Consider the following 12171-nt stretch of genomic DNA (forward strand, 5'->3'; position numbering starts at 1 on the left):
AATGACACTTGACATCCACTTGCCCGAAACCACACTCTCCTCGCTTTAAAACTCTTGATTGTACTCCCCATAAAAAAACCGGCCCGCTTTTGAAAACGATCTAGCTAGTTGAAGAATGCATCATCGCCTGCATTGCTGCCTAGAAAGAACTGGAAAAGCCGCTCCAGCCATATTCTACCTAACCTAAAATGATACGCTTTACAATCTAATTTCGCAAACTTAAAACTCTAAGGTTAAAATTATCCAAGTGTCACTAAGTCACTACGAGTTAAGGGGAAACAAGACAGTCTTGATACATCGGAAAGGACCGAACCCTGCATCACACATCCGTGCGGCGCGCGCATGCTGCATTTACTTATAAAGTAGGTAGTATACTACTATCCACAATTAAATAGACAGAGAGAGACCCAAGCTGGCACAACCTAGCAGGGAAGGACCTTATCACACTTACGCAGTTTGCCGCAATTATCACACTGGCACAGTTTTTTTTTCGTTTCGGCACTTCCGTTCTCGAAAGATTCCCGTTCGCATTCAATGGTACCAATCGTAAAAGCGGGAAAGTGAAAGACCAAGTTATACACTAAGGTTGGAATGGCTCCTGCTTCTACTTTTGAACTATGTATGAACGAGCAGGATTAGCCTCGAATCGCTCAACGCAACTCACTCAACAGTGTGCCTCGGAAAACAATCTGCAATTGGGCGAGAAACGAAGGAAAACAAATCATGTAAAATGATAGGATAGGCGACTAGAATTGATTAGTTGATGCTGGTTGTTAGCTGTTTCCAGAGGCTAGCTGTACAGGAAATATAACGGTTGAAGCTTTTCATGCTAGTAGTTAAATCAGCCCAAAAATTGCATTATTAATAGTTAAGTTACATACGATTGATTGAAAGTGTTGCTCGGCAACGTGATGACACTTGTTTTCCAAGCCCATTTGTTTTAAGTAAAAGAGCAGAACACCAAAGTGGAAAACCGAGCTATAAATAGCCGTAAATATTGGTCCGACTGCCAACAGAGTGAAATCAAAGTAAGTCTATTAATAACCCAAACTGCCAAAGCGAAATGCACCAGAACTGCCAAATACCGCCGGTGACGGCCGGAACGTATCATCGTTGTAATTTTTCTAGTCATTCTCCTATAATAACTCATGAATGATTTAAATGTCAACCTTTCGTGTACAGCAGCAGCCGACTCGCTCGTGTGCGGTGCAATGGGGTAAAACCGATATCATCGCGCCGTAATCTGCTGTAATAGTAGGTGAAAGCTGCCAGGAAAAACTGAAACATCTTGCATGACCACCTTCCGATTCGAATGAAACGTTCAGCATGACTTCAGAAAAGGAGCTTATTCATTTTTCTTAGGTCAATCAATCATAACAACTCAAGACTAATTGTTGAAAACGAAGTATGTTTTTAAAACAAGCGAAATTTTTAAAAAATCATAACACGAAATAATACTAACAATATAAAAATAATATAATTATGTTGATTCATACAAATAAAAATGATATGGTGATAAATACCTCAAAAGTTTTTCTTCTAAAACCCGATTTTAGGATGATTGCTCCATCTATTCTCAGAAAAAAAAATAAAAATTTGCAGGAAATCGATGTACATTTTTTCTGCAACTTTTGCTTGGACACCGGTCCACTACAAACAATATTAACAATATGATTAATCTATGAAAAAAGAATGCTTTCCTTCCTGACACGTGCAAAATTTCATTCAAATCAGAGAGGGTCAAGTTGAACCGTTTGCTAATTGCACCTAGAATTGCTCCGTCCGCTGCTGAGCAACAATGCGCGGATTTTTAATTAAAGACCGAAACATTCTGAAACAAAACGATACGATTTTGCCCCGTTGGACCCGTCAGACAGGGAATGAGCTCAGTGTCACTCACGTTTTGCCTTTCTTTCGACTCAGCCAGGCAGGAATCCGCAACGCACGGGATATATAGTGTTACATAAACAGGCGCTAATTATGTGCGGACATGATCCGCCGAACAGCTGACGGATCTGTTTCGAAGGGAAACGGTAGCGCAATTTTCCCGCCAATACATACTCTAGATACAGGTAGTAACACACATATATGTTAGGTGAGGAATGTAGTTTACACAGTGCAGTGGACAGAGTTGTTCTGTGATTAGTTTAGCATTTTCGCAGCGAAAAATTAGTAAAAATAAAAATACACAGAGTGTGGATTTGTTGCTTAGTTTATTTGGAAAATAAAAAAAATAAAGTAGATAGATAGATATTTCATTAAGAACGTAAGCACTAAAACTAAACATAAATTAGATAAAAGCGTTGTTATGATAAATTGTCAGCTTTGGATAATTATTAAATAATCCCTTCATAATATACACTGCTAACTCAAATAATACACGAAACTACAATGAAAAGCTAATGACACGGTCATCGACGAAATGCATTGAAATAAAAACAAGTTGGACTGATTGATAGTGGTATTATACACCATACATATGGTCACGGTTCGGCCTTCGAAGTTAGAATCAAACCAACTTAAACTAAAAGGTGGCTCATACGTACTGCCGCCACACTAAGTAGGTAGTGAAAATGCATTGCAAGTGAATAAAGTAAGCAAGTTAAAACAAATGACATAAATACACCATCCATCACACATTCACAGATAAACGTAAAAGCTAAACTAAAATAAAATTTATCCGAATTTTATTTGTACTTGTGGTATACCACGTAAGTAACTACATGCTAGAGGGAATACTGCAATAATTAGATGCTCGTTTTTTGCGTAAGTTTCCACACATATAGAAACGTAAGAAGTCAAACTAATCAATACTATTATGATAGGTTGAAACATAAAATCTCAATTGAACGATGAGGAATATCAATGAAATGAAACCAAGATCTTGCTGGGTTGGTTTATTTAGGATGAATGATCGAGTTTTGCCAAGGTCAACCGAATGAACCGAGCAAAAGTCGATCATTTCCAGGGGAGAGTGGAGGGCAAAAGAAACAATAAATTTGAAAACTAGAAAAAATAATAAATCTTAAGGAGGCTAGAGTAATATTTATACAAAGCGACAGATGTGTCTAGGAGTTAACGAACAAACCGAGAATATTAACTTGTGAGAATAGCTACTAGAGTTAAGAATACTGGCCCCAAAACAATGCAAAAGGCCTTAAAAATAATTAGAGGTTGATTTGATTCAAACTAGGTTATTGTATTAATGAGTGCTATTTTTGTTTTGTTTTGTTCATGAGATCCATTTAGCTATTCCTATTTTTCGTGTAACCGTTAACTTCACTGCCGGCCAAGTGTCGTCGATGCGGGCATCTTCCTAACTAGCTACTGCCAAGTTACACGCTGCTATCTTGATTTCATTCTACTGAGCAATAAGTTGCAACCAATCTCACGTTAAGAAACATGGATACATAGAGAAAGAGTTAGGGGAAACAAACGCTTTGCGATTAGGTGCTAACGAAGTAAAATGATAGGCAGTTGCTTTTCATGTAGTATTTTGGAATGGACAAGAGCTTTTCTGAATATAAACATACATTATGTAGGGTACCATTATTGCTACGATATGAAACCTAAATCTTAAGTAGTGTTTTACGACTGATTCGGAAGCTTAGTGTTGGAGTATTCATTAAACAGTTTCATACAAAAAACTCTCCGACATTCCCGGTTTACGAAACAATACTACTCTTTACAAACAAACGTTAGACTAAGCATAAAATGAAACAGAAAGTTATTATAGTTCGACTGTTACTGTTACACGAATCACGCGACCTTATTTACTGGTATAGGTAGAGCGATAGCTGGTCGCGTGATGATGAAGGGATGAACCTTTCTGATACTGAAATTCGTCTCACTTTTGCAAAGTGTTATGTTTGTCCACACATTAAAAACGAACAATGAACCGTTATTGTTTACTAGGTTGCTTTTAAGTTGCTCGGTGAGAAAGCACTAAGAACATTACTAAAAGGGGGAAGCGGAAAATTATACATACATTCCCATGCCGTACATCGAGCCCCAGTCCACGTTCTGGAAGCTCGACATATCGACATTGGCCAGACTGTATCCCTGATAGGGATTGGCTCCGGCCGCAAGGCCTGCGGGGACAAGTTGATGATGAGTAGCAGCTGCCTGAGCTGCCTGTTGAGGGGTGGCGGTAGGCTGCTGCGGTGCCGGTTGAGCGGTGGCTCCAGCTATCGATTGGGCATGCGGAAGAGATTGGCTTGCAGCTTGTGCACCAGTAAGCTGTGTGGCTGCCGAGGCAGCTACTGCGGCATGCTGCGCAGCAGCCGAAGGCATCGGATATGGTGCGTACCTATAAGAAGATTCACGATTTAATTCAAATATCAAAGTAAAAATTTACACCTGAACTCACCTAAAGCTATGCAATGTAGGTGGATATGTAGTGAACACTTTGCCGAATCCATTCTGAACCTGCATGGCTGCGGCCGCAGCGGCCGCTTGATGGGCAGCCTGGGCCTGCGCTTGCACCATCAGTGGATTAGCCAGTTGGCTTACGAGTGGGGCTTGAGCCTGAGCAGCTCCCACTAGGCGAGCTGTTGCCGGATTCGCGATCGGCAGTCCCAAATTACCCAAAATGATTCTTTTTTGCAGCAGCTGCTGAGCAGTGGGAGTCACAGCTTCCTTCGGTTGGGCCTTTTTGCATTCAACTTTCTTGTTCTTGATGGTATGGAAATGAATCTCACACACCCGATCCACCACGTCCTCGTGCTCGAATGTGACGAACCCAAAGCCCCGGTGACGCTTCGTTTGCTGATCCATCAGCATGACTGTCTCCTCAACCTTACCGAATACGCTGAAATATTGCTTAACCTCTTCAGCGGAAGTATCCTGCGAGACACCTCCCACGAAAATTTTCTTCGTTTTGTTCGACTGTGTTTTCGGTCGGTTCTTGGGAGTTGCATGTTTCGGATCTATTTTCTTCCCATCCAGCGTGTGGATTGGCACTTGGAGAACTTTGTCTACGCTATTTGGCTCCTGAAAGGTGATGAATCCGAAACCTCGGCTTCGCTGCAAGTCAGGAAATTAGAGACTTGTTAACCACCCGCTAAAATATCTTAATAAGAAGTGAACTTACCTGCGTGATGGGATCCTTCATGATCAGCACATCGGTTACCTTGCCAAACATGCCGAAATATTCGCTCAACTTTTCCGACGACGTTTGCCAGCTGAGACCACCGACAAACAGCTTACCGGGTGCCGGATCGCTGCTGCTGTTCGGCGTTGATCGTCCCGAGGAACTGCCGTTAGTGGAGTTGGCTTTTGTCATATTGTTGCAGGTATTTGTCGCGGCATTGCTGACCAAGGTGAGCTGACTGTTGGCCAGAATTTTCTGCTCCTGTTGCAATTGCTGTTGCTGCTGCACCTGCTGCTGTTGCTGCTGCTGTTGTTGTTGCTGTTGTTGTTGATCTCTGTTTCGAGCGACATTCGGTTAAAAATCAAGTTCAAAATTGTAAACGGTGTTCGACTGTTTATTATTATTGATTTACCTGTTCTGATGGGCAACGACGGCAGCCGCTTGCGGGGTGAGTAGGTTCGCTGTTTTGATTGGCACCAGTCCGTTGTGTAGGTCATGTTCGAGCAGGCCGCTTGCGTCCAAGGTTCCAGCGCTGCAAGTAGAAGTGCACGAAACACGAGAGGGAAAGAAAGCAACGATTAATTAATGGGCAAATATCGCGGGCGAGCGAGCCGGACGGGCGGCGACACAGAAGTAGTTGAGCTGAGTATACAACATTAGCGTGCCCAGAGCATGGTGGAAAGGGGAGGGGGGTTCCAAATTTTACATATTGCAGTAGATCGGTTTTGCTACTTGTGTTGATACAAAAAGCATAGCTTTGGGCTTAAACGTCTTTCTAAAACTTGACCCATCTTTACTGACAGACTTCAATCAACTTTTAAACTATCTGTGAACTTTTTCATTTTATTTTTATATTTCATTTTTGTATGTCTTATTATCATTGTTGTGCTATTTTTGTGTCATTTTCTTGTCGTTTCTGTAGATTTTTGTATCATATTTATGTAATTCGTGTATCCCACTTAGGCCATTACAAATATTTAAAAAAGCTTTTGTCCCTCCGGTGTTGGGCCACTGAAGGGGGTGGGCGAAAAAAAACAAAGAGAATTTTTTAATCGAGCTAAAAAAATATGGATTTTAGGCTTTTTGCTTAAAGTTTAAACGTGAAAACCAAATCTATTCTTGCTTTTAATAAATACATTGTTATTTTTCATGCAAAAATTTGTTCGTAGAAAGACAAAAACAAAAGAAATTTTTTTTGGCCGAGTTTCGGAAATTCCACTGTTTGAACTTCCATTTCTATCTCGTGCTAGAAGCGTTAACTCAACTCGTACACTCAATTTTCAAATTTTATAAAAAAATTAACTCATATCCTACAAATTATTTTTTTGTCCCCCGATTTTTCAATCCAATTTCCAAAGGGGGGGGGGGGGGGGTGAGGGGTGACAAAAACTTTGAAAATTATTTGCAATGGCCTTATATAATATTTTTACCATTTTTGTAGGTATTTTTGAATCATATTTGTATCTCTTTCTATTATTTTTGTATTGCATTTCTATAATTTTTGTGTATTTTTAGTATCTTTTTGTATATTTGTACTATTTTTAATATTTGTTTGTCACTCTTTTCATTTTTACGTCAATTTGTGCTGTTTTCCTATTAATTTAGCGACATTTTTGGAACCATTCCTATGTCATTTCTGCATAATTTTCGACTTGTTTTCGTAATATCTTTGACTTTTGTGCGGTTTTTGTAATTTTATGTCATTTTTATATCTCTTTCGTGTCAGTTTTGTGAAATTTATTAATTCTGCATCTTTTTTTAACCATCTTGGCTTTATGTAGATCGTTGATGTGCATTTTTTTTATCTGATTTGCATACTATTTTAGTCATTTTAGTATCATATTTGTGTATTTTTTGAAAAGTTTTTTGTATATTTTTGAGTTAAATTTTTATGAAAATTTGTGCGTCATTTTATTGTCATTTTTGTAAGTCTTTCGTATCATTTTCGTATTTTTATTTGTATCAATTTGCGTCTATTTTCGCTTCATTTTTGTATAATTTTTTACAATGTGTGGTTTCTATGTAATCTTTACCGTTATTAAATTACTATGTTTTATATATTGTTTTTCATCTTTTATAAAGCATGATTCAAAGCGTCGCACTCATGATTTGAAACATTAAGTATTGTTGATTTCAGATAATCGCCGCCACCGCAATGGTTATTCGATTTAATCGACGTTTTTCGGCGAAATAAGTATAAAGATTTTTAAACACGAGTTAGTCCGGACGTTGCGAGCTACTGTTGGTCTTCACTCATCATCTGCGGACAAATTTTTCGTCCATTAGGTTCGACTTGGTTTATCTTTCTGAAGATTGCTCGGATTAACAGACAATAGAAAGGCTTTTAGATTAATCAAGTTATGAGTTTGACTTTTTTCCTTCTTTCCCTTCTTTTTCACTTCATTTTCCTCGAGCGAAATTGTGTGCGAGATTCGACTGTGATAATCCGATTTACACGGGTAGTCTAAACAGGGACAAATGTCGCAATACTGTTGACAGATCATTTTTGTTTCATTATTGCGATATTTGTGAGTCAATTTTGTTATTTTGGCGTAGGTATTTATTGCGTCAGTTCTACGTTATTTTGGGGCTTTTTCGAGTTCAAAACAGGTACAGCTTTTCATACAAATTATGGCGATTTTTCAATATTCCGGAAATATGATTCATCAATTTATTATTTTTAAATCATATTTGTATAAATTTATGTCACTTGTATTACTTTTGAATACAGTGCTCTTTTTTGAACTCTAGTTTGATGCTATTTCTGAGTCATCTTTGTCATGATTGAACATTGAATTTTTAGCTCAAAAACGAATAAACATAATTTTTATGTTTACGAATTCATGATAATTTTGTAACATTATACAAACTTGGGAAATAAACAACGTCCAAAAATTGAAGTTTTTTGAGAATTTTAAATTATTGAAGTCCACAAGTTATGCCCATGTTCAAAATTTTATAAAATGCTAAGACTTTTCGACCTAAACTGCACGATAATTTTGAAAAATCCCCCATTTACATTAGTATCCATGCATATACTTTAGTTTAACAGAACTTAACCTATGAAGAAAAAACAGTAATTTAATTAAATATATGGCATCACCGGAAAATCAGATTTTAAACGAAAGATGGTACATTCGCCCCAGAGTGGCCCAGCCTTGGCACGCCCGTGGTTGCTTGAGCAGGGCGCGGGAGGCGACGCACTTGTTGTTCGAGAATTTTAGTTTCAATATTCAAACACAAAAAAAAAAACAGTGTGCGAGATTCTGACTGATGAAGTTTTATCCAAATTGTCTTCCACATACAACAGGTTCTCCCACTGGTCATCATCATCGGGGTTGCCGTAACAGGTGTCTGCGGATTTAGCACGTATTCGTTCCTCACCCGTCCCGATGTCAGGTAGGTTGACGTCTAGACAAATGGTGCGTGGTGTGATTTCGTGATGGAAACATTAATTTGTTTGTTTGTTTTTTTTTTCTTTGCTACACGACAGCCTCAACAGAAAAAATTATACATGGGACACCATGGACGTTATGAACCCGCAGAAAATGAAGGTGAGAATAGCGAATCAATGTATTTAATGACCCATCTGGTACCAAAAATAAACAAAAGTTAGTTGATTATGCAATACGATTTTAAAAATGGGGGCATATTGTCAAGATGGATGAATAATGTACTTCAAAAATGTCCTAAAAAATAAACTTTCTGTTTGGTGTTGGTTCTTTAGGTTTAATAATTTTGAGTTACAAGCGAAAAATGAAACATAAACTAAAATGCCAACTTAATGCTTTAACGTTATTGACATTGTTTTTATCAGCTGTCCAAGGCAAATTCTATTAGTTTCAACAGAGACTTGATGCTCAACGAAAGCGAAAATAATCGCGGATTCAAGGGATTGCGTGTCAAACTGCAACGCTCGTAGCCCCCTGTATAAAGCGCTAGTTTATTGAGGTAGCAAATCTACTACACTCTGTTGCTTCAACACGTTTCAGAGAACAAAACGACCTCAATTTAGTAAGCTTTTCCGTGACGTAAGTTCCGAAACCGACATCGTCGGTGTTACGTCGAAGTCAATAAATTTCAAAACTAGAACGGGAGCAAAGCATTTGTTCCAGGCAAGTAAACCGTTGCATGTTGATCAATTTTTTCTTGTTTGCAAGAAAAACAACACGTGACCCTTGGCTAGAACATCGAACACCGTTTGATGATGGAGCTTAAGCATCCCACCCATTCTAACGGTAAAAACTAGACAAATAATTTAATGAAAATTTCGGCCTGATTTAATAGTTTCTAACCATTGAAAAAAAATTGACAATACCAGAAGCTGGCAGACTTTGATCTCTCGCATTGTCCCCACAGAAAAAAAAGTTATTGTGAATCTGCGCGTGTAGCGGTGGCACAGCCACCGAGGAGGAGGAGGAGAACGACGACGGCAGGACACTTCGGTGTCCTAACGAGCCGGGGAATTTCCCCATTGTCTACGCGCCGAAGCGACTAGGAACCAACACAGTCAGACACACACATACATTGGTCGAGTGTGCGCTTTTGGTCCTTTCGAAAATCGATTTTCTTGTCCGTTCAGTCCGTGTGCCCTACTCTCAGCGGTGTTATACTGCTGTTCCTACACGAGGCATTTCGTACATTTTCATCACATCACATGCATAAAATAGGGGTGTGCTCATGTCCCAGCAAGGCAATCTCTACGGAGAGCGATGAATGGCTTTTCTGATCGACAACTGACGATCCATAGGGTTAGGGTGACCAAGATTACTGGCAGGGTATTTAGCTGCGTGTACTGGTTGCCCTAGCAGGGGAACTTTCACCACGTTCGACACACGCACGCATATCGGAGGGTACAACCTTGCATAAACAGGCCAGAGTCCTAGCCGAAGCCGAGTCCTGTGCCTGCTAACAATGGCGCATGCTCCTCGAAGTGCCGTTTCAATGTGTGTGTGCGTCTCGGATATGCCTTTTTGTACGTGTTGTCATGACACCACCGGGAAATCAGCCGGATAAAGGGAACCATCCCTAGTCGATTCAGTAGACTTGAAGTGTTCATACGTTCGCACCTCGCTCTTGGACGAAAATGACTCCTGCTTTGGCCTTACTGAAGTTCCAGCCAGACTTCTGGAGTCTGACCCAAATTACCCTTCGAGGGTGGATTCCGATGATAAATGGCTGTATTAGCAGTTCAGTTAGCTAACCATCGTCAGCCTCTCAGTGTGTCTAGTGCAAAATTGAGCCGTAAAAACGTAAAATCGATTCCAGTCACGCCCTAGATGCCAAAAGTGATATTTCCTCATCCGAAGGAACTGTGCAAATTTCGATTCGACGAGATGATCTCCGGCTGATTTACCCCTCGAGAGCCCAGTGGATGTCTTCAGGTTTCGACTTTTGCTAGAAAACGATTATATTGTCCTGTCACAGCAGTACTTTTCTTAGCTTACTGTTGTTTCGGGACATTTACATTGATTCTAGCGGTACCAACGAGAAACCTGCTCCACGGATAGCCTGCCATCGAAAAAAATGTGGACATATTTGGCTGTGCCCAAATTCCAGCCGTCGTCCGCTTGGTAACGCGAAATCTTGGATTATTTTACTGAGGAATGCAAACTACTATTGAACGAGATGAAGCATGTGGATAATCTAACACAGTTCAAGAAACGTTGCATTTCAAAGTCAACCAGCGGTGATTGAATCAAGATGGCGCCCGGCACAGAAAAAATTCTACGAATTGAATTTATGTTTTAAAACGGCAGTATCAGTGCTCGTATCAGTTGCATTATGTTTAAAATAACAATTTTTAATAGAATTACTCCATTCTGGAATCAATTTCCAGCCAGCTAATTATGTTTTTGGGACAAACTTGACCTAGCCGAGCCTCACCGGCTATCGATTTTCTTTTTCTTTTTTCTTTTTTTGCTCGACTCGAAGCTCGCCATTACTAGAACGCCATTTTGTACGTGCCAAAGGTGCGATAAGAAACGAACGATAGCTAATCGAGCATCGAGTCTCTCAAATCCGCGGCTTGAGTGGCGCTTGTTGGATTACGAGCTGGGATGGGAATGAAAAAAAACTGGTGCCAGCGTGAAGTTTTTCCGTCAACCCTTGCCGGTGGAAAAAAACGTGTACATTTTCTATTTAACAATGTTCGTCTTAAAATGTCAATTTAATTCATTATCTTTACACACATACAACCCACTCCCTTTACGCTGCATTGCATAGTACAGCGCCTAGAACGGTAGCAGATCGCTTTCATTAAAACATTTGTTTAAAGAGCCACTCAGGAGCACTTTCACGCATCCCGAAAGGAACAATATATCCTATGGCAAATTATGTTACTCGTTTACGTCATCTCTACATCAGAATACATGTATATTGTCGTCGATGTGCTATCTCGTACCAGTAGCAATGCCTTTTAAAATACATATCTAGCAAAAGCGCAATAACCTATGGAACAGAATAGTACGGCACATCCTTGCAATTCCTAACACCCATGTATTGGTGTATCCTACAAAACGGTAACGACTCATGTAAAGCGTTAAACACACCCCCTTGACCCCGTATCCGTATCCGAGCAGTGCGTTCTCGTTTATTTATAGATTAAACACAATGCTAGGGATATTAAATGATTATTACGAAAAAGGGATGCTACCCTCCGCTAAGGATACGCACGCACGTCCTCGCCCGTTGAAGCTTGCTGGCCAGACTGGCTAACACATACACGAACAGAACATGCACCTCTCCGCTATTAACCTGTTTTGCGCTGGTAAATCGCACTGTGAGAATCCCTGGTTTTTCACTCACGTGATCACCCCTGTATCGCTGGTAGAGCCTTGCGTGATGGTGAACTTTGCCGGAGCATGAAGCATACACAGCACATGCGCCGCACCTTCCGGAAAGCTTCACCAACTCTTGAGGCCAGCAGGGCTTCCGATGCCGAAAAGTTCCGGTAGGAGCCTCTACTACTGATAAGAAAGCTCCACGAAAGTTGCTACTGCTGCTGCCACCAATCGGTGACTAGTGCTAGCATGTGGCAGCCGGAAAGGATGAGCTCGAAAGGGGTGGTGGTGGTTGCA

General features: G+C 40.2%; 1 protein-coding gene across 1 annotated transcript in view; it reads right to left on the minus strand.

The window, feature by feature from the left end:
- Positions 1 to 431: 431 nt before the first annotated feature.
- The window catches only part of LOC128744384 (RNA-binding protein Musashi homolog 2), an 82689-nt gene continuing 70949 nt past the window's right edge, over positions 432 to 12171 (minus strand). Inside the window, exons 3-7 of the mRNA XM_053841364.1 lie at positions 5505 to 5624; positions 5093 to 5426; positions 4370 to 5025; positions 3989 to 4309; positions 432 to 689 (exon numbers count right to left, since the gene is read on the minus strand). Coding sequence (XP_053697339.1) covers positions 665 to 689; positions 3989 to 4309; positions 4370 to 5025; positions 5093 to 5426; positions 5505 to 5624 — 1456 coding nt within the window. The 3' untranslated portion in view covers positions 432 to 664. The remainder of the gene's footprint in view (positions 690 to 3988; positions 4310 to 4369; positions 5026 to 5092; positions 5427 to 5504; positions 5625 to 12171) is intronic.

The sequence above is a fragment of the Sabethes cyaneus genome, chromosome 3, assembly GCF_943734655.1.
Source record: "Sabethes cyaneus chromosome 3, idSabCyanKW18_F2, whole genome shotgun sequence".
Taxonomy (NCBI): Eukaryota; Metazoa; Arthropoda; class Insecta; order Diptera; family Culicidae; genus Sabethes; species Sabethes cyaneus.